At 52.1% G+C, this 26463-nt stretch overlaps 1 protein-coding gene across 2 annotated transcripts in view; it reads right to left on the bottom strand.

Moving 5' to 3' along the window:
* RIN3 (Ras and Rab interactor 3) overlaps positions 1-26463 on the bottom strand; it is a 117029-nt gene that overhangs the window by 40871 nt on the left and 49695 nt on the right. For both annotated transcript variants that reach the window (XM_081288687.1, XM_081288688.1), the window contains one exon: positions 760-832. In XM_081288687.1, the coding sequence (XP_081144813.1) occupies positions 760-832 (73 nt within the window). The remainder of the gene's footprint in view (positions 1-759; positions 833-26463) is intronic.

Here is a 26463-nt window from a genome sequence, read left to right as displayed (position 1 = left end):
TAAGGGGAGCTCCGTGCGGAACCTCGGGGACTGCTGGCAGGATGTCAAAGATGAGTTTAGAATGAGCTCGCCCAGGGCTGGTAGCCTGGCGAGCGCCCCCATGTGGCAGCTGTTATGGCAGGGCCTGCCCATGGGGCCCAGGGGTCCTGACAGGTGGGTGGGGAAGGTTGCGGGTGGAGCACAGGTTTCACGGGAGGCAGCTTGGAGTCCTGGGCTGCTTTGGGACACCGACACATCAGCCCCACCTCTGCACCCAAATGTATTTTTAAATCTTGTTGGTCTGAAACCAGTTCTGAATGAATGGCGCTATACTGAGGGTGGTGACACCTGCTCCACCCAGCAGCTGCGTAGTAACCAAAGTGGCCTCCGTGAAGAGGCTGCAGTCCCTCTTACTAGATGAGGGCCACGCAAGACTCCACGCTGCCCTGACGCTGGTGACATTGGGAGTTGGGGGCCCGAGGGCAGGGGTGGTGAGGGGCACTCTTAGCAGCTGGTCCAAGAGAGCACCAGAGCTAACACCTCTGCCTTGTGTTTATCCGGGCAAAGCCAAGGGACTGTCCCCTCTCTCTGCATCCTCTGGGCCACACCCTTGCCTCTGGGGCTTCTCTGTGATCTCCCCTCTGCTTGACATGGACACCAAGGCTGCCTGGGCTGTCTCCAGATGGGGGTTGCAGCAGGTGGACATCTGTGACAGTCCACCCTGAAAACGAGGAGGGAAAGACCTTCCTCAGGACCTCCTGTGGGGCGGGGTCTACTCACCTACTGACACAGTAGAATGCGACCAGTCTGAAGATGTCCTCAAACACAAGAACGGAGCCTTCCAGGTACAATACTGGGGAGAGATGAGAAAGGCCCGGGTGAGTGTCCACCAAAGACCAGGGGAGCAGGAAGTGGTGACTCCTCGAAGGTGGACGGGGGTGGCCCACACCTGCCATGTTCATGGTGGGCCCTGGTACTCCCACGTGCCTGTCCCCGACAGCCCCATACATACCAGCTGCTCACGGAACCTTAAGTGAGAAATGGGATTCAAGGGTTCAGGAGATACCTATTATCGTAGCTGGTGTTGACTAATACACACACATCCTTTTTGGCAAAATACACAGAAGATTCTAGATTGCAAAAGCAGAATGAAGCATGTAATTAATGAGAGTCCTCCCCAAGAACAGCCTAGAGTTGGCAACTCTGAGGACTATGAGGGGAGGGACGCTGCCCAGTTCTGCCCCCGGGAGATGCCGTGGTCCAGGGGTGCTGAGGTGGGGCCAAAGTCCCGAGGACTTATTGCCACCTAACCTGATTGGACTGCCCAGGTAACCAAGGGTGAGGGTGACCCTGGTATTTTACAGCCCTGACTGGCAAGAGGGATGGAAACGCTTGGCCTGGGATCCCATCTGAGCAGGGGCAAGGTGCTAGGGTATGGCAGAGGGTGCCTGAGGCTGGGGATGGACTGACCGGTGGAGAACAAGGGACCCTGTTGTATCCAGCTTCCAAGCCACAGGCCAAGGGATCCAGAGAAGATCAGTGGATTGTCGGAGTTCTCCTGGGCCACTGGTGGTGCCAGCAGCACCACCCCGTGACACCTAACTCTCACACCTGTGTCCCACAGGCTCCATGGGTGATTTGAACTTCTTTGGACAATCATGGGGTTGAAGGAACACGTGAATATCACAGGCGAGTTACAATTCCGAGATCCTTCCAGCTTCCGTGAGAGGCAGGGGGAAGGCAGGAGCCAGCTTCTGGGCCTGGCAACGTGGCCTCCAAGCATGTCCCTTTACCTCTCAGTGCCTCAGCTCCTCTTCCTGCAAACGGACAGAGCCCTTCCAAAGACACACACATCTAGGTGATGCCAGTTCTCAGAGCCTGGGATAGCACTGTCGTATGCTGGAGGTCTGGAGATGGTGACGGGCTGCACACACCAATGTATTCTGTTTGAATGGCTTCACTTCTGTATTTGCTTTCCTGCTATATAATAAACACTGTTCTCAACAGTTCACATGACTTTGCTGGGGGGGGTACTGGGGATAGAACCTAGGGGTGCCACATCTTTAGCCCTTTTTATTGAGTTGGAGTCTCACTAAGTTGCTTAGGGCCTCAGTTGCTGAGACTGGCCTCAAATTTGCTATCTTACTGCCTCAGCTTCCCAAGCTGCTGAGCTTACAGGTATGTAAGTTCACATAATTAAAAAAATGTACATTTATCTATTTATGGTGAAGAGACCATATTTTTCCATTAGATCAGATAAAAACATTCGACAAGACAGTTTCAAGAGCTGCCAGCACAGGAAGGATTTGGAGAATGCCTACAAATGACCCAAGTCTGAGAAACTCCAGCTCATGGTGTTTCCACGTTTGGTGGATTCTCACTGGTGGGGATGTGGGGGTGGCCCCAGGGCGCCCAGCACCACCTAGTGCCTGCATCTGGTATGTCACCAACCCTCTCCACAGTGGTCAAGGGAGGCAGGGCCCAAAAGACCCCTGTGGCAGCAGGAGGTAGAGAGGCTGCTGCATCTGGAAAACGGATGAGACAGTCCCTCCTCATGGACCCCTCGAGGGGGCACAGAGCCCCATCTCACGTGCCTGGGTGCCCCACGGTTAGCAGCTCTCCCTGGCCAGGAGACAAGGGCTGACCTTACAGGACGGATTCCTCCAGGACCAGGGTAGCCACCCACTGCTGGGACCCCTGGCACTTCACACAGAGCCTGCCCCCTGTCTCCACCAGCAGTGCCCATGGCTTTAGACTTGGTTTCCCAGCCTCTGCTCTCACGCAGAGACCAGGCCTCCCTGGGTTCTGTAGCCCGGCACGGTCCTGGGCACAGAGGCCGGCTCGCAGTGTCACTGTGAAAACTGTAGATTGTAGATCCACAGCAGTGGGTGTGGCTCCTGCTCCTCTCTGTCAGCTGAACTTCCTTTTCCCCAGCCCCTGCCTCTGCCCCCAGCCCCAGGCCCCAGCCCCTGCCCCTGCCCTCTGCCCCAGTCCCCTACTCCTGTCCCCTGCCTCTGCCCCTGACCCCCACCCCCTGCCCTGCCCCTTACCCCCAGCCCTTGCCCTTCCCCCCAGCCTCTGCCCCTGTCCCCTGCCCCTGTCCCTACCCCAAGTTCCTGTCCCCTTCCCCCGCCCTCTGCCCCCTGTCCCTGCCCCCAGCCCCAACCCCCTACCCCTCTTCCCGGCCATGCCCCTGTCCCTCTGCCCCCCCCACCCCCTGCCTGACCACGCCGACAGTATCCTTCACATCAGGCCACGCCACAGCAGCACCTGCACACTGGGGTGGGCCTCTTGCACCACTAGGCACCCAGCAGAGTGTGCATGGGGCATCGTCTGGGAGACTGGAGGACGCTTACAATAAGAGTGTCTGGGAGGGAGACCCCAGAGGGGCACAGGGGCCTTGGCCAGGGTCTTAGCCCTCCCACCATGTGGCTCATGGCCCTTCCCTCTGGGGTCCGGAGGGAAGCAACACTGTTCGCACCTTGATTTCAGATTTCTGGCTTCCAGAGCTGCAAAACCATATATGTCCCCTGTTTTAAGTCATCCAGCTTGTGGTCTTTGTCACAGCGGTCATGGGAAACTAACAGGCCACCTCATCAGCATGAAACAAAGCATCCCCGGAGCTTCTGCGAATGGCACCCGCACTTCCATCAGGGGAAACGGCAGCCAGTAGGACATGGTGGGGACAGCAGGTTGGAGGTGGGCGTCGTTGCCTCTCGTGGCCTCACATCTGGTTCTGGCTCAGCACCTTGTCCCTGGGCTGGACCTCCCCCTCCCTCCCTCTGGACACTGCCTCCTTGGCCTTTACTCCCACCGTTTCCCAGTCCTTCTCTGTGTTAGGGCTCAGTTCCAGGCCCTTCTGCCCCAAAGACCTGTTTCTGATCCCGCCCTCTCTGGAAAGCCACCCACAGGGCATTGTCCCCACAGCAGTGCGTGTGTACCTCAAGAGGGAGGGGCATGGCTCCTCAGACCACGAGGCTGGGGACCAGCAGAGGGTGGGACAGGGTCTCACTTTTCCCATCCCCTGTGCAGAGCTCGGCAAGGGCCTGCAAAGGACAGAGGGGTGAATGGGCCTTTGGTGTTGAAGCCAAGGGGGGACCCGATCTAAAGGCACGGAAGGGACGTTGGGGGTTGCTTAGGGTTGGGGAGGAGAGATAAGGGGTGATAGCTAAAGGGTTTTTAAAAACATGGTAAACTGTGAATGACGTTTAGCATTTGGGCCAATTTTAAGTGTGCAGTTCAGTGGCATTAGGTGTACTCACGCCGTTATGTGACACGCGGTCTCCTTCTTTGGGTGATAAAAATGTTCTTAAATTGACTGGCGCTGGTCACATAACTCTGTGAATACACTAAAAGCTACCAAACTGCATACTTCAAATAAAGAAAATGGTATTAAACACATTCAAAAAACACTTCCGAAAAAAAGCTATTATCTAAAAAGAGAACACACACACACACACACACACACACACACACACGCAAAGATCGGACCAATTTTACTTCCTGCATTAGGTTTTTCTGGGATTTTATAATGTGCATGCACTGTCTGTAGAGATTTGGTAAAGATTTCTCTCTAGAGCTGAATGTTTCCAGTGTCCTCTCTGGAGAAGCTCAGCCTCACAAGCTCCCTGTGCCACCTGTCACCAAGGGGACCATGTCACCCCTTGTCTTGCCAGATTGCCTTTTGGCCACGTCTGAGGGATGGCCAGTACCCACTTGTGCCCTTGCCAACAGCCTGCGGCAGAGGCAGCCAGCTGTCCCTCCCGACCAAGGTGCCAGTGGTCGCAGCAGGTCTCCTTGATGGTCACACTGTGTATAATCCCTGGGGCCGCAGCAAGAGCCTGAGTGGGAACGCTCCAGACACCATCTAATCCATTTCCAAGGGCAAGGCTCAAGCGTGGGCACCAGCCAGCCGAGGCTGGTGCACTCAGAGGGGATCACACTGAGACCCTAGCTCCACCCACAGGAAAGGTGACCCTGACCTGTCACCCTGAGGCTCACCATCAAGGTTGAGCCGGGGAAGGGAGAGAAGCAGGTTGGCTCCTGGACTTACAACCTCAACATCAAAATGAAACATTCCTGAAAAACTGACGGCTATGAGAAGTTGGTTTTTTTGTTTTTTTTTTGTTGTTGTTGTTTTTTGTTTTTTAGAAATTGTTTTGTCACTCAGTAATACAAACATCCTGACCAGGACAGATACAGCCTGTGTCTCTTTCTTCAGGGCACCTCCAACACCTAGCATGGTGCTGGCCCATCGTCAGTTCTCAAATCCTTACATAGTTCTTTATAAATAAAATGCTTCACTTTGAAATGCTTATGGATCCTCAGTGTACAGGGAAGTCCTGTGTGCTGTCCCTGGGTTCCTCCCAGTTGTGAGTAATTGTGTATAATTGAAAATAATTGACAGTACCAACCCAGGAAACCAGCCTTGGTACAATCCACAGAGCTTATTCAGACATCACCAATTTAGCATGCACACAATTGCACATGTGTGTGTGCACACGTGTACTCCTATGCAGTTTTATCACATGAACCACCACAACCAACACAACAACAGTACCATCAATCACCCCAAGGCTCCAGCATGCCACCCCTCTGTACCACGTCTGCCCTCCTGCCACTGCCAGCCCCAGTATCCTGATCCATTTTCAGCTAATAACACAACACCTCAGACTGGGCACGTTATAAAGAGGCTTATTGTGGTGCGTGGCTCTGGAGGTCAAGGGCAAGGGGTGGCACTTAGTGAGCGCCTTCCTGTTGGAAGGGTCCCAGCCGGTGCACCGTCTCCCCTGGTGAGAGACAGGGAGCACGTGTCTCCCCATAAGCCACCCAGGATTCAATCACGGGCTCTGCCTGATGACCTCCTCTGATCCATCGCCTCCTGCAGCACCCCACTCCCCCATGCGTCAGAAGTTCCCACCTTCTTCATAACTGCCCGTGGGGACCAAATTCAAACTTGAGCTTCAAGGGGACACGCCATATTCAAATCATAGCACCAGGCCACTTCTCCTGTGTTCGCCATCTCTGGAGCTGTGTCATTTTATGAACGTCAGCTAAATGGAATCTCAAAGTATATATCATTTGAGATTTTTTTTCCCCCACTCAGAATAATTTCCTTAAGTTTCCTCTGAGTTGCTGTATCAGGCAGCCGGCTCCAGTCCTTGCTGAATATTCCACAGTGCGCACGTCCTGGCTGGGTTAGTCTCCCTCAGCTGAAGAACGCTTGGGTCATTTCTGGTTTTTAGTCCCTATAGTAAAGCTGCCATGACACGTGCGTGTAGTGTTGTGTGTGACAGTGTGTCCCATTTCCCTGGGATATGTGTCCCAAAGTGGGGCTGTTGGGTAGAAGGTGAGCTTATCTTTGGTCTGAGTCCCCAGTCTGCTCTCTGGAGGGTCCAGACCATTCACATCCCACCAGTGTGTGTGGGTGGCCGTCTCTCCCGTGTTCCTGTTCTGTTTTAGCCAATCCTGTAGGTATGAGGGAGAGCTCATTGTGGTTTTAATCTGCACTCTCTGGTGGCGGATGATAGTGAACCTCTTTTGATATGGTAACTTGCCACCTGTATATCTTCTTTGGTAAAATGTCTGATCTTTTTTTTTTAATGTATGAGGACATATATTGTCATTAATTTTTTTGGAGTGTTGTTCTGTTTAGTTACACATGACAGTAGAGTGCATTTTGGCGTAGTCCATGCATGGAGTAGAATGTCCCATTCTTGTGGTTGAACATGATGGGGAGTTTCACTGTTCGTGCCTTCATTCATGAAGCTAGGAAAGTCACGTCCAATTCATTCTACTGTCTTTCCTATCCTTTGCTCATTTATGAATTGGATTGTTCTTTGTTTTTAATGTTGAGGGTTTTTCTCTTTTTTTTCAGTTACTTGTAAGACGTAATTCACATACCACACACTGTTCCAACTTACAGCGTACAGTTTAGAGGTTTTTTAGTCTAATTCACAGCCGTGTGAACCATCTCCACAATCAGTTTTCATCATCCCCCAAAGAAATCCTGGACCCATTAGTCGTCACCCCGTTTCCCCCTCCTCTTAGCTTCTGTTCCATCTTTACGTATTTATCTCTTCTGGGCATCTCAAGTAAATGGAATCATCCACCCTGGCCCTTTAAGAGGTCTCATAGTTAGAAGGGTGGCAGGGACTTTACTAATGGCTTGGTCCAGGGGACCTATCTGAAACTACTTCCTAGGGGTAGAGATTCAGAACAATCCACTCATTCTCTCTGGAAAGTCGAAGACTCTTTTGGGTGGGGAGGGGGGATGTTTGCTGCCTGTCACCAGCCTCACGGTGCACGGGATGGTTGACAATTGCCCCAGGAGGAAACCGTCACCAGAGGGCCTTAGGGAAGGGCTGGTGCCACTCCTGCAGGGCTAGTGGTGCCGCTGACCTCTCAGAGGGCTTGCAGGCAGGAGGAAAAGACCCCATCACATCGGGGTGGGGGAGCTTGGGGTGGGCCTGAGACATGCCTTACCCAAAGGTCCCCTGAATCCTCCCACCTCTCTGTCCTGATGGCTGCTGACCCATTTCCTTTTTTTTTTTTTTTAATATTTATTTTTTAGTTTTCTGCGGACACAACATCTTTGTTGGTATGTGGTGCTGAGGATCGAACCCAGGCCGCACGCATGCCAGGCGAGCGCGCTACTGCTTGAGCCACATCCCCAGCCCCTACTTTCCTGAAAGGGGCCCTGGATACTGCGCTGGGTCCTGACAGGAAAGGCCGAGAGCCAACCCTGAGGATAAAGTCACCGTGGCTTGAATCGTCAGGGAGGCTGCGGTCAGCGGCCTGCGGTGGGGAAGGAGGAAGTGCGCTCTTCCAGGGACTGTTCCCACCCCTGGCCAGCATGGGGCCCCTACAGGCCACTGCAAGGCACAGACTCCTTCCTCATTTTGAAGGTCACGGTTGCCTTTTGGCGGGGGCCGCTGTGCCCAGTAGTACTGCAGTTGCCATGGGAAACACCGCTTGGACAGCTTGCAGCTGAGGTGGAGAAAGGACTGTGCTGCTGTCACCAGGTCCACCCATGGGCCCAGTTTTCTGAAACAAATGGAGACAGCTTCCCCAGGAGTGGAAGGGGAGGCCAGTGACTTCCCTGGAATCCTGGGGATCCCTGGGCTCAGGTCCAGCTCGGGCAGCCACCTCACCTGTGAGCTGGGAGGACAGCCCTCTCTCTACCTGAGAGAAGATGGCCAAGCTGCGGGTGTTGCTGGAACCAGCAGAAGGCAGAGGCTGCCAGGGCCATCAGCAGGACACTTACTCCGGGGCTGCCCAGTGCCTCAACTCTGTCCTTTGGGAAAACTTAGGACCAGGTGAGGACTGGAGCATGGGGGAGCTCAAATCTGGACAGTACTGACCAGGTGTGGGTTCCTGATTCCACCAACCACCCACCATGAGGCCAGAGTCTTGACTCTCTAAGACCTACTTTCTCTACCTGCCAGGTGACGGGGAGAGCAAGCGAGGCTCACCTGGGCCCAGTTTGTCATGGTGCAAAGGCCCGAGTGGTGCCCAACAGGGGCTCTGGGGGGAGCACAGTTACCGAGTCCCCGTGGGTAGCTGCACCCCACACAGGACACTTGGGGTGAGGGCGGGTGGTGAGGGCTCAGGCAGCTGGGAGAGGACGCTGGTTCAAGAATGTATTGGCTGGTGAGAAAGGGACAGGGAGAACCCAGCACTGGCCAGGGGTCCAAGTAGGGCCCTTCCAAATGCCCCAACTCACCAAGGGACAGGGAAGCACTGAAAGTCAGAAAGGAAGGGCCCTTAGAGGCAGCTCTGATCCAGCCCTTCCACCCCTGCATGGAGGCGGAAACTGAGGCCCAGAGAAGATACAGCCTTGCCTAGTGAGGAGGGGGTTAGCCTGGGTGCTTTCCGGTTCAATTCTGGTCCTTTCTGGAGTCCGGATTCTAATTCCACACTCTGCTACTATTTGACCTCTTCTCCCAACTTCCCAGCCCTGGGTAGTGTAGATTTGCTCCTCCTGGGTAGCGATGGAGGGTTACGTGTTCCAGGTGGATGCTGATGATTCCATCTGCCACTTATTAGGTTCCTGCTGGGTCAGCCTCCGTATTCTCATCATCATCGCGACTCCATTATCTACATTTTATAGGTGATGAAACCGAGGCTCCCAGAGGTTGTCTCTGGCCCAACAGTGTGCCCCAGTGGTGACCAGGTGCCATCAGCCCGCACAGTAGGTGCTGTTGTTCAGGAGTGGTGTGGAGCTGGGGGAGGGTGTCTAGAGTCCCCACTGGAATGCAATCCACTGTCCCTGCCTCACTGTCAGTGAGACACCTGTCCTGTGGGCCAGATCTCCTCCCCTGTCACCTGATAGGCTTCCAGCTACCCTGGTGAGGACTATCTGGGCAGCGCTGCCGGCCCCTTCCTCTGGCTGGGTACACCCTGCACCCAGAGCACGATGCCACCACACCACGGTGAGCTCACAGGCCTGGCTCTGGCCCAGAACTTATTTCTTTTTACTGTCCTGGGTCCGGGGCAGTTTTGTACCATATCCCATGATTCACAGGGTTTGTGTTTACTGAAAGCACTGTCACCGAGCCCCCATGGGCAGCTGCACTGTGGTGACCCTCACTACACTGTTCATGCCAAAATAAAAGATCCCTCCTCTTGGAAGCTGCCCAGGGCAGGCGGGATTTCATCTGGGCTCCATTTATAAGTTCAGATGCCAAAACCCAAGAGGGACATTGGACAGATTTGAAAGTTGCCAAGTGTCAGGGAAGAGTAAACCAAGAGGAGAGACAGGGAGGTCTTTGGGAGGAGGGAGGTGGAGGGTGGACGGGAGATGCTGAGTGGAAGCAGCTGTCCCAGGTGAACTGCAGACCTGGGAAAGCAGTCCCCACTACTCCCCGCACACGCTGCAGGGACGCGGGGATGTCTTTGACTGGACCCATTAAGAAAGAACACATTGCTCCCTCTGGGAGAGATGGGGTGGTAGGGCAGGGAGGTGGCCCTGGGCACAACCCTGACAGGAAGAACAGAACTGCGTGCCACAGAAGGACCCATCAAGAACACCCATAAAACACCACCTTCAATTTCAGGATCTTACAAAGTTCATCCCAGCCCAGGACTGGGGAACTCAGATCCAAGGTCTAGAAGAACTGACCCCCAGGAAGAACTGTGAGACCCAGAGAGGTTCTGTGGCTTGTTGAGGGTCACTAAACTAGGAAGTAAGAGTGCCAGGATGTGGCCTAGAGCTAAGACCAACTCCCCAGCCAGCATGTGCCCTGGGCTGGAGCCGCCATCCAAGAGGAATAGAATGTGAGGCGCACACACAATAGGACCATTTCTCAGGCTGTGGCTGTAAATTCAGTGGCAGAGCACTTGCCTAGCACACATGAGACCCTGGATTCCATGTCCAGCCCAGAAAAAAAAAATCTCATAACATCATTAGGAATAGCAAGGGAAAGCAGGTAAAATTAATCCTAATAATATATTATACCAATGCGGTTGTGTTGTGCTTAACAATGAGTACATTCTGAGAGATGTGTCCTTAGTCGATTCTTTCGTATAAATGCCACAGTGAATCTAGATGGGGTAGCCAGCTGCACACCTGGGCTCTATGTGTGTACCATCCTGCGGGTGGACGTCACTGACCAAAACACTGAATGTGTATACCCCAATGCACATATCTACCTATCCCAGATAGCAGTGTGGCAAATACCATAAATGCCAAGAAGTTGCTCTTGAGATATTTTGCATTCTTTTCGTCATTCAAGTGCTCAGAGCCTGGGGTGTATTTGACCACAATCCACCTCAAACAGACAAGCCGCATTTCAAGTGCTTGGTGGCTGCGTGCTCATGGCCAGCACTTTGGAAGGGTAGCCCTAAAGCCGCAGCCCTCAATCAGGAGCAAATTGATCCCCCAAGGGACACTTAGGTGTTGCAGACAATTTTGGTTGTCGAAACCCAGGAGATGGTGCTCCTGGCACCTTGTGGGCAGGGGCCAGGGCGGCTGCCCACATTCTACAGTGCCAGGGCGGTCAAGGAGAGACCTGCTTCAAGTCCACAGAGCTTCTCTGGAGGAGGAAGCAGTCTGTGCCTGGAGACACGGGCAGAGCCCGGAGTGCCGTGGATGCAGCGCCTCGCAGGCTGCCAACATCAGGCTGGGAACTGGATTCAGTGGAAGACGGCAAAGCCCACCCGGCCCCAAACCATGACCTCAGCCTCAGAGGGAGCACACTCCATCCTCCAGACCAGCAATGCAGAGCTGCTGAGAGCCACAGAACGAGTCATGAGACCAAGAACAAGGGCAGTCTCAGGACAACCTACGGCTAACTTGCTTGGAGATGCATATGATGCTGGATACCCAGCTCAGGAGGCCGCCTTAGGACCCGGGGCAGGCTGGGCCATTGCTCCGCCATTGCTCAGCCAGGAGTCTGCAGCTCCAGGAGCAAAGTCACTGGGCTCAATTAGGATACTGGCTTGGGGCTATAGGATTAGGGTTGCCCTGGCCCATCTCCACTTTCCTCCCCTCCCCTCTGGTTCCGAGTGCAGGTGGGGAAGAAAGAGGAGTTATTCAGAGCACAGCCCCTCCACCACCAAAACCCCTGCAGGCACGGGGGGGGGGGGGGAGGGGGGTCCCAAGTCACTCTAAATGCCCCTGGCCAGGGTGGGGATGCCACTATTGCTGCAAAAAGCTCTCAGTGGGAAGTTCCTTGTGACTGCAGGGGATGAGGGCTCCAGGTTCTTGGATAGAAGCCTGGGGTCTCCCTTTCTCTGGCGGGTCACTTAGTTCCAACTCCCTTTAGCCACCAGATGACAGGTTTACCACCCAGAGCCGACAGGTGTCTAAGCCCACGGATGGACATGGGTCTCTTTACCTAAAGAAGAACATGACGCAGGGGCATCAAGCTGGCATCTCAGCTCCGGAGCCTTCCCTTGCTCAAGGCATTAGTCTGTACCTCTTCTCCACCCTCGTCCTTGGACGCAGACCTAGGGACCCACTCAGCCCTCATTTGTCAACTCTTTGCTGAGCACCTACTATGCGCCCGTCCTCTCCAGGTTGGGGGTGCAGTGGGCTCTCTCCAGACACTGCAGTTGGCAGTGCTCCTTGCCGTTGTCCCTCCCATGACTCCTCCTGCACATAGGGTGGTGCTGCCACCTCTTCCGTCCTCAGCCATTTCTGCTGACCAGACCTGTTAGTTCTCCTCCTAAGAATCTCTGGAGAATGTCCCCTCTTTCCAGCGCTCACCATAATTACTAGGTCCATCTCCTCCAGGGTACCCCAGTGGTAGTCATGGAGTCCCTTGGTTGTTCATCCCCGGGGGCCTCCCCTGTGTCCAGCCTCACACCCTCCCTGCACTGCGAAAGTGCCATCGAGAAGGCGCATTGGATCAGGTTCCCCTGGTAACGTCCTTCGCCGGTTCCCGTGGCCTTTAGATAAGGGCTGACCCTCAAGGCCTGGGGGCAAAGGCCTGGGGACAGCTGGGCTGTCCCCCCATTCTCTGCTCGACCCCCCTTCTGTGCACTCTCTACTCCAGTCACCCAACTCCACCTGGACACACCCGCTTCCTGCCCTCTGCACCTCAGCTGAGCAGTCACACAGCCTCGTGTGCTCTTCCTTCTGCACCCAAACAGGACGTGTCTCCCCATCCTTCAGGATGCAGCCCCCAAAGCCTCCTCACCCTGAGAGCTGCTCCCCTGAGTTTCACCCCTGCCAGTGTTTGGGAGGGGGGTCTTTCTCTGAGTGCACTAAGTGCTAACATTGTTCTAGGGTAATCACCTCTGTATCCCTGGTGGCCTGAAATCGACTAAGTCAATAAATGGACATCTTATTTGATTCTTTAGTTACACAGGATGCATGATTCTTGCATCTCGAAATCGGACAGAGGTTTCCCTGAGAGCAGAAGCATGTTTTCAACTCACTGTCAGTGCCACACAGAGCTCGGCACATGAGCTGGTGGGGGCCAGGTGGCTGGGGTTAATCCTGGCCTGGCTACTGTCTGCCATGGGACTCTGAGCCAGCCACGGGGCCTCTCTGTGCCTGCGTTTCTGTAAAATGGGGTCATGATTGTCCTGGTTATCTATGGCTGCATAATTTACTTGAAAAATTCAGTGCCCTAAAATAACAGCCCTTCCACAGCTCTTGATCTATGGTCAGGAATTTGGGCAGAGCTCAAATATAGCACCACTCCATATAGCACCGGCCGTGTCACTTGGTCTGGAGAGTCTGAGACGCCTTTGCTCGTGCCTGGTGTCTGGCAGGACAGCTGGAAGGCTGGATTCAGCCAGGCCTGACTCCCTCTTGGTCTTTCTCCCCTTCCTGAGGGTCTCCAGGCCTCTGGGACCAAGACAGGGGGTCTCAGTTTCCAGAGTCCAAGCAGGAGATCCCAGTTCTCCTCCGAGCTACATATGGAACTGGCAGAGTGTCACTTGTGCCTTATTCTGTTGGTCAAAGAGGTCGCAGACTAGCTAGACTCAGGGGGCTGCCACAGACTCCACCTCCCGAGGGGGAAGTCTGGAAGAAGGCAGTCACATTTAACCCTGTGGTGTTCATACCCGAGGGTCACCATGCAGATCAGGTTAATTCATACACAATGCTTACCTATTCTTATTCTAGGTCCTTGGTCTCTCTCACTCTGCCCAGCAAAAGCCCAGCACCCAGGAGCCTCCATAAAGAGGCTGTGTCATAACTCAGAGAAGGAAGAGCAGAGGGAGAATGTTCTAGGTTGGGTTACACAGAGGGAGTTTCTGGTACCCCCCCCCCCCGAGCCAGATGCGGCAGACTAGGGGTCCAGCTGGGGTCCTAAGTCCCTGGTATAAACGTGGAGTTCTGAGAGGCCCAGAGAGAGAGAGAGGGAGAGAGAGAGAGAGAGAGAGCGAGCGAGCGCACGCAGAGATCACGCTCACGTAACAGGCAGTCTACCCTTGGAGGTGGTCTCCCTCAAGCCCCCTTATGGAGCTCCCATATTTTACAGATGAGGACACGGAGCCTGGAAAAGCTCAGGAGACCGCCCACGTTCACCCACGTGGGAAGGGACACATGGGACTTCTACTCTCAGTCAGCTTGTCTGCTGGTTCTTCCCACCACAGCCCTGCCATGCTGCTTCCCACAGAAAACCATGGCGAATGCCCCACAGCGTCCTCTCAGTGAGTGACAGGGCTCCCTGGTCCTCAGGGTGCTGTAGCCAGGGAGAATCCCGGGGACTTCCACTAGGAAGCAGTGAGCAATCCCAAGTATTGCCCACGGTCAGCCTGCGCTCTCACATTATCCGTCCGGTGGCCTGGGGACCTATGATTCTACTGTATCGTACTCACATTCCAACTTATTTCCTGTTTCTTCATGTAAGAAATGTAAAGAGTTACAGGCACCCCTCCTATCTCACATGCACACACATGTCATGCTTTGGTTTACAAAATGCTCTCACATGTCACCTCCCATGCGTTCTATCAGGTGGGTATTTCCATCCCTGGTTACAGACGAGGCATCTGGGCACAGTGTGCCGGCAGAGCTTACAAACAACTCCCCAGGGAACCAATCCTGTGGGAGGCCAACCTTACACGTGACTGAGTTACACTCTCCGGCTGGGTGCTGAGGCGCTCAGTCACAGAAATGTGGCACCCTTCTTGGGTGCGAGGGTCCGTGTCTCGTGCATGAGTGTGTCTTCCTACAGCCCCATGGGTGAAGCTATGCTCACCTGTTCCTTTGTAATATAACCCCTTGCCCTGTTTAGGATGGAATCTTCCATGGAAGTGCCTTGTGTGTGTCCCCTTTTTCTTACTGTGCCCTTGGGTGTGGCCTACCCAGGTGTCAGTCAACCTGCTGACAGTGGACATCATGAAGATAGACTCAGCCCTCTGAAACCTGGCCCCTTGCCTCATTTGAAAAGCTTCTCCTCAATAAAAGGGGTCAGTGCGTGCTCTCGCTCTTTCTTCCTGCAGACCCTTAAGGTCAGAGGAGCCGTCACAGCGACCCCAAAGAAAAAGGCATTTGTGTCTCTTGTGTGGTTATTTTGCGCAGCCCAGTCAGCCCAGTTCAACTGGAGTGACCCCTGAGCCTTTTAGTCGCGAGAACAGAAACCCGGCACAACCCTGACTCACAGCCCTGCCCATTCCCTAGGGCATTCACTCCCAAGCCAGAAGAGACCACCGGCAGGCGGTTCTCACTGCTGGGTTGGAGTTGACTCCAGGACCCACCAAGACCACAGCCCAAAGACAAAGTCACCTTCACTCAGCCATCAAGAGGCAGAGCCAGGGAACCTGGGCAACCTCTTCCCCATGGCTGTCCTCATTGAAGCCATCTAGTCCCACCTGCCCCCTTTTCTGACCAACACCTGTCTGCAATGAATATCCTCAAAGCTTCAGCTCCACGCTCTGAGGTAATTCGAAGTTTCTGTTAAATAAACCCCCTGCTAAAAGAGATGGGGCATCCCAGAAGCTCAGGAGGCTGAGGCAGGAGGATCACAAGTTGGAGGCCAGTCTTAGCAACTTAGCAAAGTCCTAAGCAACTCAGTGAGATCCTGTCTCAAAAAATAAAAATTAAAAAAAAGCTGGGGATGTAGCTCAATGGTTAAGCACCCCTGGGTTCAATCCCTGGTACCAAAACAAAAACACAAGACAAGGATAAGACAAAACCATGCAACAAGTTTAATGACTTGATTAGTATCTGCTCTTCTCTCCTGTTGTCTTTCCCCTTTCACCCCCCACCCTAGAGAGGCCCTGGATGAGGAATGTGGACGCTAAGACCCCAAACACCTGGTGCAAGTGAAAGAGCTTTGCCTGTGGCATCTGCAGACCTGTGCTGAATCCCTGCTATTCCTTGGGTGTAATTTTTCTCAGCTGCAAAATAGGACCTGCTCCCAGGTGGTGAAGACAGGTGAAGCCACCCTGTCCCTGCCCGGCAGCAGGTCCCTGAGAGGTCAGGGCCTGGCAATGGCAGAGCCGGGTTTCACCTGAAGACCTGCCTCTGTGGTGCCGAGGGCAGCCTCAGACAGGGAACTATATTAAAGGAAAATTCCAGAAGGGGAAATCTCTCTGGGGCAAGTTCTCTAAAAGCTTCTTCTGTGAAAACCAAGAGGAGACCACAAGAACACCCTGAGCACTCGCAGGGGGATTGGGCCTGCTGATAAATCAGTGCCCACTACTCAACAAGCTGGGATGGCCGAGGGGGAGAGACACAGAGGGCCCGGGGACACAACAGTCCAATTCTGTGGAACTTTCCAGAAGGTTTCAGCTCCAACTCCTTTCTTAAAGTTTGGGCAGAAAGGAGAAGCTGATAGAACAGGCACAACAGCGTGACAACTTCCCGTGAGCTCAGCTGGGCTGCCTGGACATGGAGCGACATATATTCTCCTAGGCTGTGGGGAGACTTTCTGATCTAAGTGTACGGGACACTGGGGGGTCAAGCCAATGTGTGGGCATTAGCCTTCCCAGTGTTTTGTATCTTTCTCTTGCCAGGTAAGGTCAGGGGTGCCGCCTTCTCTCGGGAGGTCCAGAGACATTGAGTGACTTGCTAAGGTCACACAGCAAGTTACCATGAAAACCCAGTTCACTGACACCCACCCAGGGCTTGGCTGAAGAACACACTGGCTCTAACCCAGTCCCTACTTCCTAGGGTGAAGCTGCCTGGGAATTCCCAGAGCAAAGCAAATCTGGGAAGTGGGCCAGCAAGTGCTCAGAGGTAACCGATCCACTTCCCTTTTGGGACAACTTCCCCAGAGCTGAGTCACCCAGGAACATCTCCTGGGTTCTCCATGTAGGGCCATCTCCAGTGCATGCACTTTACCTCCTTCTTCCACTCTTGCCCATCCACTCAGATGCCAGGAGAACCTCCTATGAGCAGACTCAGGCCCAGCGCCACACGTGTGCCCAGCCAGGGACCTCTGCCTGTGGAGCCACCCATACAGCCCTCTCTTATCCATCTTGATCACAAGACCCCGATCACATTGTGCTGCGAGGGTCTGCTCTGCCTCACTGGCCAGACTTGAGCATCTTAATACAGGGAACCCTGTCTTATCATGAATCAGGGCTCGGTGGACGCTGGGCGCGTAGATTCACGAATGAATGCACACACGCGCCCCCGGCGCGGTTCAGCGCACTCTTGCATTTCTGAATGCAAAAATATGTGCACATATTTTTCTTTCCTGTCCTTCCTAACAACTTCCCTGGAGGTACCCTGAACCCCACAGCGTGGTGATGGAAATGAGGATCAGAAGTCAAATCACTTGCTTTAGTTCCCAGAGCTAGTTAGGGGAGAGAACTAACTATGATGCCAGGTTTTATTTTTTTCTAACACACGAACTCGATGCTGTAAATTTCCCTCTGGGTGCTGCTTTCTCTCTATCCTACACATTTTGATCAACAGTGTCTTCATTTTCATTTACTTGGAAGTGTTTTTAAATTCCCTTTAGATTTCTTCTTTGATCCAAGCTTAATCTCCAAGTACTTTTTGATTTCTAGTTAAATTCCGCTGTAGCCTAAGAGCACACATGGTATGATTTCTGTCTTTCAAATTGGTTAAGGCACTTCTTACAACCCAGAAAGTGGCCTCTTTTCGTGACTGTTCCACATAAACTTGAGGAGGATGTGCACACTGCTCTCACTGAGTGAAGTGGTCCATAGATGTCAATCACATCGGGTGGATAAATGGTGGTGTGGAGCTCAACTATGTCCCTACTGACTTTCAGCCTTCTGGATCTGCCCACATCTGATACAGGGTGTTGGGGTTTCCAACTGTGAAAGTGGATTGATTTCTCTTTGCAGTTCATCAGTTTTGCCTTGAGAGATGTTCTGTTGTTGGTCACATGCACATTAAGGATTGTTGTGTCTTCTTGGAGAACTGACCTTTATCATTATAAAATATCCCTCTGTATCCCTTGGTCTGGAATAACATTCCTTGGTCTGAAATCTGCTCTGTCCAAAATTGATAGAGCTACTCCTGCTTTCTTTTGATTGGTGTTAGTGTGGTATACCTTTCTCCAGCCATTTACTTTAAAAAAAATATTTTTTAGTTGTAGTTGGACACAATACCTTTATTTTATTTGTTTATTTTTATGTGGTGCTGAGGGTGGAACCCAGGGCCTTGCACGTGCGTGTGAGGCGAGCGCTCTACCACTGAGCCACAACCCCAGCCCCTCCAGCCATTTACTTTTAATGTATAATCAAAGTGGGTTTATAATCAAAGTGGGTTTCTTGTAGACAACATACAGTTGGGCCTTGTTTCTTGATCCATTCTGACAATCTTTTAGTTGGTAATTTGGACCATTGACATTCAAAGTCATTACTGAAAGAGCTGGATTAACATTTACCCTATCTGCAACTGTTTTCTATTTATTGTCCTTGTTTTTGGTCCAATTTTTGTCTTCCACTCCTTTTCTGCCTTTGTAATTTTAACTGAGCAGTTCATATGATTCCATCTTATCTCCTTTATTGGTATCAGCAATAAAATTTATTTATTTATTTATTTATTTTATTTTTAGTTTTCACCCTAGAGCTTGCAATTTACAAGTAAGCCAAGTCCACTTTGAAATAACTATGCTGCTTCACAGGTATAAATAAAATAATCCTAGTTCCTCCTTGCCACCCCTTATTGCTGCCATTCATTTTGCTTATACATAAACACACATGCACATACAGTCATGTATATTATTGCTGATATTATTTTGGATAAACTGTTAGATCAATTAAAAGTAAAAAAAAAATAAAAATTTTAATCTCACCTTCATTTATTCCTTCTCTGATGACTTTTCTTTATTCATGTAGATCTGAGTTTCCAACCTCTATCATTTTCCTCTCCCTAGAGAAATCCTAACATTTGCAAGTCACGTCTACTGGCAACAAATTCTCTCTCTCTCTCTCTCTCTCTCTCTCTCTCTCTCTCTCTCTCTCTCGTCTGAGCAAGTATTTCTTCTTTACTTTTGGAGGATGATTTCACAGGGTTCAGAATTCTCATTTGGTGTCCCTCCCCATCAGTGTAGATATTTCTTTCCACTTTCTTATTTATTGCATTGTTTCTGAGAAGTTAGTTTTAACCCATATATATATATATATATATATATATATATATATATATATATTTTTTTTTTCCTATATTGCTTCTTTCAGGATTTTTTCTTTATTTGATTTTCCACAGTTTGAAGATGATATGGCAAGGTCTGTTTGGGTTTTTTTGGGGGGATGGGGCAGGGATGTGTCCTGCTCAGCATTCTCTGAACTTCTAGGATCTGTGGTTTGGTGTCTGATATTAACTTGAGTGAATTCCCAGCCATTCAGTAGCTCCTCTGACCTTTCTCACTGTCTTCTCCTGGTATTCCCAGGTGTGTGTTATGACTGTCCTCAGGTCTTAAGTACGCTGTTGTAGTTTTTCGGTCTTGTTCTCTCTGCTTTTCAATGCAGGTGGCTTCTAATGTGACATTCTCAAACTCCGACTCTTTCCTCGATGTGTCTAAACCTGCCCAAGACGTCCTTCGCCTGCCTGGCTGTTTTGACCCCCAGCATCTCCTTTTGGTTCTCTCTTAGAGCCTCATTTCTCCGCTGATGCTGCCCATTTGTCTACAGTTGCCTGCTTCATCCACCAGAGCCCTGAGCATCTTAATCTTCCTTGTTTTAAATTCTAGTTCTGTTATGTCCTGCCTCTTTGCCATATTTGAGTGTATTCCAAGTCTTACTCTGTCTCTTCAAACTGTTGTGATTTTTTTCCTGATGGCTAACATGCTGCACTAGATAACAGGATAAAGGAACCGTGGGCAGAAGAAGTGTGGACAGACCTGCTCTGCTGTGGGGGCGGGAGAGTTCTGTGTCCTGGGAGTATACATCCTTCAGTGAGCCTGTGCCCCTGGACGGTGAGCACCAAGGTGCTGCCCAGTGCCTTCCTCCTTTCTGTGGGCCAGGACGGGTACCTTTCATCCTCAGAGAGGTTGCTCTCTGATAAAACAGGGAGGTCAGGCTCTACTGAAAAACTGTCTCTTTGAAGGAACAGAATGCTTGGATTCACTTAAAAACAGTTCCCCTCCCCCTGCTGGAAGCACAGTGGGATCTTTCTCTGATATTCACAGTGAGACTCTGGTCAAGCTCAGGTGATGAAACTCTCAAAGGCGAGGGCCCCCTGAGGACAGGTCCACCTCTCAGAGCCTCCTGTGACCTGGCTTGGATTCCAGAGCCAGTGTGTGCTTGCTGGTTTCTGCTCTGGGAAGTGGTGACTCTGCATCTGCTTGTTGCCTGTCCCGTTCTGGGGGCAGTGGTCCCACCCTGTGACCCCAGCCCCGAGAAATCTAGAATTGTTGGTTTCTCTGCATGTTCAGATTTTTACTTCTTATTAGGATAGAATGGCTAGTTTCAGCCTCATGTATGCCACACAGGGCCAAACCCAGGTTTTTCTACCCTGAGACTCATGCCACATGGGAAGAGGGAGGTTAGGGATGGAGGAGAGACAAGTAACTACTGGGGCATCACATGCTGGGGACATGGAGATCTGAGTCTTGCACAAGCTAAACACATACTCCACCACTGAGCTCCACCCCAGTCCAGACAAATGTTATCTGAGCACCTATTATGTGCCAAGCACTATGGAATATAGGTCCGCTTAATTATGACTCTGATTTTAAGTCCATTTCACAGGTGGGAAAGGCAAGGCTGAAACAGAGGACTGAGCATTAACTACCAACATCTTCCAACAGATGAAAACAAAGGAGTAGGATTCGAATTTGGGTCCACTGGGTACTGACATCTACCCTCTCAGTCCTTCCAGGCTGTCTCTGCACAGGAGTGAGGTGTCATTAACCAGCTGATCAAAGACCCAGTGCTTGCTGAATGCCCACAACATGCTTCACTCTCCCTGGGCTGTGGGGGCCACAGGTGTTGTCAGACACAAACCCACCCAGAAACCTCCAGCCCACCCTGGGAAACACAGAACACACTGTGAAGGGCGAGGAAGCCCAGGCAGACCGAGAGGAGTGCAGAGAGCAAGCCACGCAGACGAACTGGCCTGTGAAAGGCACAGAGGCTGGAATAATGTCACACGCAGGGCCGGGGCTGGGGCTCAGCAGTAGAGGGCTTGCCTAACATGCGTGAGGCCCTGGTATCAATCCCCTGCACCCCTTAAAAAACAAATAAAATAAAGGGACTGTGTCCATCTACAGCTAAAAAAAATATTTAAAAAATTATTCATACAAAGGAGCGGGGAAAGAAAGCCCATGACTCCAGATGAGGAGGGAGATTATTGCTCCTCCAAGGGCCCCGCAGGGAGTGTGGGTGCATGGTGGGTGTGGGGAGGGTGCTGTCAGTCAGACTGAGCCTTACCCAGGACAGGTGCCTCCGCCCTGCCCAACATTCCTGCGCTTAACACCGGAACTCTCTTTCATTCCCGTGGAGAGGCACTCTCCCCTGGCAGGGGACACTACTGTTCGATGGTGTTAGTCTTTCACGTGTTGGTATAAACCTGTTTACCAAGTAGAGGATTTCCACAGTGTAGGTTTTCAGGGAGGGAATGGAAGGAGGGTGCGGAGGGAGCCTGAAAGGCAGGGGTGCCCAGATGCAGATGTTGCTATGGTCTGAATATGGGCATCACCCCAACATGCATATTTGGGAACCTAAGCCCCAGTGCAATAGTGTCAGGAGGCAGGGTCTACTCATGAGGGCCACCCCCATGAACGGACTAGAGTCTTTATAAAACTGCTACGGGGCTGGGGTTGTGGCTCAGCGGTAGAGCGCTGCCTAGCATGCACGAGGCCCTGGGTTCCATCCTCAGCACCACATAAAAATAAATAAATAAATGTATTGTGTCTACAGACAACTAAAAAAATAAAAAGATCTATGGTTTGAATGTGTCTCTCCCAGATTCAGGTGTTGAAACTTAATGACCAATGTGACATAATGAAAGGAGGGGTCTTTAGAGGTTGTCCGTCCATGGGCTCCTCCTTGTGCACTGAGGCGAGTTATTGGTTTATATTTGTGGCCTTGTGCACGTTGGGCCAGCACTCCACCTCTGAGCTCCAGCCCAGCCTCCGGCCCTTATAGAAGAGACTTCACGCAACCTTCAGGCCTCTTGTCTTTCTGCCTTCTCTTGCCTCTGAGGCTCTGTGCTCTGGATCCTTCTCCATCTCTGTCCAAACCTCTCACTGTATCCAATTTTCTCAGTGCAAAACCAACTCGGGCACAGTCCCTGGGGTTGCATTTCCTGGAGATACTGCTGCAGCTGGGCCTTGCCATCTCTGCTTCAGGGTCCCCCCTAGTCTTAGCTCCCCAGCCTCTTTCCTGGGCAGCCACCAAGGCTGCCGCTCCTCCCCCATCTTCCTCTGGCCTGGCCAGGTCACCGCCCCTTCCAGCTCCCACACAGAAGCCAAGCACTTCCTAGGGCCACTTCCTGCTCAAAATCTTTGTGTGGCTTTTTAGAACACTAGGAACCAAATCCCTCACACCTTGGTGTGGTCCTCACGGTCCTTTGCTGCCCCCTTCCAGTCGCCTGACCCAGCAGAGCTTCACCTTGTCCTGCGTGTCTTTCTCGCTCTGAGCTCCGAGGCAGACTGCGACCGCAACTTCCCAAACCTGGACCCTCTCTGCTCTTTCTCCTAATTATTTCTCAGCCTCCAAGGCTCCAGTGAGGCCTGGGTTGATTCCCCTCCGTCAACAGGAATCAGCTTCGATGCACACTGACGTTCTGGCTCTTGGGGCTGTCTGGTTGTACCCTTGGTGACACGGGTGTGCCTGTCTCCCTGCTGGTCCAAACTCAGGGGCTCTGTCTTAGCCGGTGGCAAGTGTCTCCCCTCAGAAGCCATTCAGCACATATTGCAGTAGTTGCAAAGTCTTTGAAATGTTTACTAACACAGAGAAAACCTATGATAATATGCCCAAAACAGCCCAGGATTCAAAAACCAAGAAATTCACCAAAGTTGACAAAAAGTTCTTGGAGTTAAATTGTCCTGTCTTTTTTTTTTTTTTTTTTTTTAAGTCAAACCCCAGGTTTGATGCTGAAGAGGACAGTAGAAAACAGAAACAAACTGTGGTTATTTTAGCCCAAACCTTCGTGGGTACTAACTTAAGTGAGAAGTACCGGCTCCTGGGAGGAGCCCTCCCGGGTCCAGGCACCAGGAAATGAAGGGTTGAGGTGTGAGCTACTCCAGCCCCAGAGCAGACATGTCTGCTGGGCCTTGTTGAGTGTTGCCACGGGGGCCCTGAGGGCTTATCACGTGTGCTGATCACCGTGGGCACCGTGACAGCTGTTTCCCACAAGTGTCTTTACTGGACTTGAGGCTGTTGCGTGCTTCCTGCTTGCTGGGCCACACCATCCTAAGCCCCCGGTGTGCTTACGGATGGGATCTCTCCTCCAGCCTCCAACGGGGGGTGTTGGAGGTGTTCTCTCTTGACCGTTGGGGAAACTGAAGCAAGGGAGGTTGAGTAACTCAACTTGCCTGATGTCACAAGCATAAAACCTAGAACTGACAGCCTTTGTAATGTCATGCTCTCAAAAGAGGTTGTCAGAGACACGAAAGCAAGACCCCTCCATGATGCATAGTACCACCTCCCCATGGAAATACCACGAGGCTGCCTTCTCCACACTCGTTCTCCTTGAATAATCTTGATCATTTCCCTCTTTTAATGGCCTTAGCCTATCTAGATTCAAATACAGATTAAATCTCATTCTAGGATAAAGGGTCAGTTGGTGACGCAGTCAAATCCTAGAGCACTGGGAGAAGTCAAAGAGTCGGGGCTCTGTCCTGCCCAGGTGTTCAGATCTCTGCTGCCCAGGAAGACTGACCTAGACTCTCTCCCTCCCTTGGTTTCAAAGGTGCCCCAGTGCAGTGGTGAGGATCACCAGTAAGATCAGCACCAGCCTCACCACCACACTGGCTGGGGACACGGTGCCTTCCCAGCTACACAGGTATCTATCCACTAAACTGCAAGCCTCTGAGTGGGAGATCTACGGAGCTAGACAGGCGGGCCTCTCTAAAGCCAGGGTCAGCTGTGCAGGAGGAAGGAGGGAGCAGGTGACAGGGGCCAAGGCTCAGCTCCCGCTGAGCGCTGGGCGGCTCCCTGCAGTACAGGCCAGACCACACCCGCCCAGTGGCCTCACGGTTCCTCTTCCAGGGACAGGCAGATTGGTTTTCTTTTTGCTTTTCTCAGTCAACAGAAAATCAACATCCCATGATTGTCATTGTTGCCATCTTTTTTTTTTTTAGAGGGGGGGTGTATTGGGGATTGAATTCCAAGGCACTCGAACACTGAGCCATGTCCCAGCCCTGTTTTGTATTTTATTTAGAGACAGGGTCTTGCTGAGTTGCTTAGCGCCTCACGGTTGCTGAGGCTGGCTTTGAACTTGCAATCCTCCTGCCTCAGCCTCCTGACCTGCTGGGATTGTAGGCATGTGTTGTCACCATCTTTAAAGCCCATTAATGAAAAAGTAGGTCCAGGTTGAGCATCCCTAACCTAAAAATCCAAAATGCTCCAAATCCAAAACTTTTGGAATGATGACTTGATGCCACAGCCGGAAAATCCCACGCTTGGCCCCTTGGGATGTGTCGCAGCCAAAATGCAGACAGACTGAAAACACGGAGTAGAATGATCTTTAGGCTATGTTCACAGGTGAATAGGAAACAAATAGACTTTGTATTTAGACTTGGGTCCCATCCCCAAGACATCTCATTTCATATATGCAAATATTCCAAACCCTGCAAAAAAAAAAAAAAAAAAAAGAAAGAAAAAGAAATCCAAAGTCTCAGACACTTCTGGTCCCAAGCCTTTTGGAGAGGGGATACTCAACATGTAGCGATTCTGACTAGGTGCTTCATTTCGGCCATCAAGGGCAGGGTTGCTAGCCAGCAGCTGGCCCAGCCCCTACCCATCCCAGAATCTTCTAGGCCTTCCTGTACAGCTCCTGCCCCGATCTCTGCTGCTGCTTCTCTGGCCCCTCCCCAAGGATTACTTTTCCAAAGAGTTGCCCCTGCCATTCACACGTGCACGGGAGGATTCCTCTGCTCGTCCAATGATGTCTGGCCCGGCCACGTGACCTGTTCTGGTGGATAAGCTATTCTAGGAAGTGCTGCCTGTCCTCTGTGGGCTTCCAGAGCCATCCTGGGATTCTGTCTTCTGCCCCTCCCACTGCCCCGGATGGGTGTTGCACCAGTGAGGAAATGTGCCTGAAAGACCCAGCAGCCACCCCAGTGAAGGACAGCAAAAGAACATACATGTCGGCACAGTTGGACGGCATGCTACTTTGTGCAAGGCCATAGGGCTTAGGGCTGTCTGTCAGTCACCACAGCCACACTGGCCCAAGCCGACTGGCTCCGGGTTTTTCAAAGACACTCTTCACAAGACGCTAGGGGACACTCTGAGCCCACAGAAGCACAGAAGTGGCCAAAACAGATGTTCCAAGAAAACAGAGTATTTTGATCACAGAGGTTGCTGACCACTCACTTTCGGGGCAGCCCCTGACTCCTTCCCTCGCCTCTGCTCTGGGTGGGGAACCCCAACACCAGCGCCAGTTCTAGGCCTGGGTCTTTCCCTTGCCCACTTCCTCCTCTGCCACCGCAGCCACAGCGTCTTGAGTTCCAGGCATTCTGCACAGGCTCACTCCTCCCAGGACCCAGTGGGGGGGCCCCGTCGTCCTCCCCATGTCACAGCAAGGACACCGGGACCTGGAGAGGAGGAGTCAGAGCTGGGATTCAATCAGGCTGTGTGGCTTCAATGGCCCAGGCTACAGCCCAGGGCTCAGGAGGGCAGCAGGAGGAGGGAGCAGAGGGGGACATGAACCAACAAAGCCAAGGACACCCCAGGCGCTGTTCTTGTGCCCTCGTCGGGTTTGCCCTGGTGGACAGCCTGGGAAGATGCCGTGTAGGCTCAGAGTGGAATACAACACACGCCAGGTCCTGGACACCCGTGTGTGTGGGGGTGAACACCCAGGAGAAGGACGGGGAGAGTCAGGCTGCCTGGGGGGCTTCTGGTGCTGTCTTCCCAGAAAAGTTGTGCACTGCATTTTTAAAAGTTTTAAAATGAAAAATGAGATTCTACTGCAAGCCCTGAGAGACAGACAAAAACCAAGGAGGTTGGGTCTTACCTTATGGGAAGTAAGCTCTTCCCATCCTGAATGCCCTGGTTTGTCCCTGGGGTGACGCAAAACTTCTTTCCTCCACCAAACTTGAATTGGGCTCCTGGACCTTCTCTAGGCCCATCTGTGTACTTCCTTGGAAAATCCAGTTTTAGCCAGAACCCTGCTAGGTCAACTGAGCCAGCGCCTCCGCCCCCCCCCCCTCACCAATAACCCTCAATATCTGAGCAGGCTCCTCACCCTTCACCATTCCTCAGGCGACAGCTTGAAGAATGGAGACTCCTGGTAGGTCAGGTTAGCCAGAATCATTCTTTGCCCTTCGTGACTTTGCATCCACTGACCCCTACCCTGTTCCTTGGTTATAAATGCCCACTTGCCCATGCTGAACTCAGAACTGGGCCAGTCCACTACTGAGGTCTCTTCTCCCCTGTTGCAATGGTTCTCAACAAAAGCTGTCACCACCCCTGTAACAGCCCAGCTCTGATTCT

The sequence above is a fragment of the Spermophilus citellus genome (genome assembly GCF_964194105.1).
Source record: "Spermophilus citellus genome assembly, chromosome: 4".
In the NCBI taxonomy this organism is placed as follows: domain Eukaryota; kingdom Metazoa; phylum Chordata; class Mammalia; order Rodentia; family Sciuridae; genus Spermophilus; species Spermophilus citellus.
Note: the sequence above shows the minus strand (reverse complement) of the source record. Positions and strands in the feature narration are given on the sequence as shown.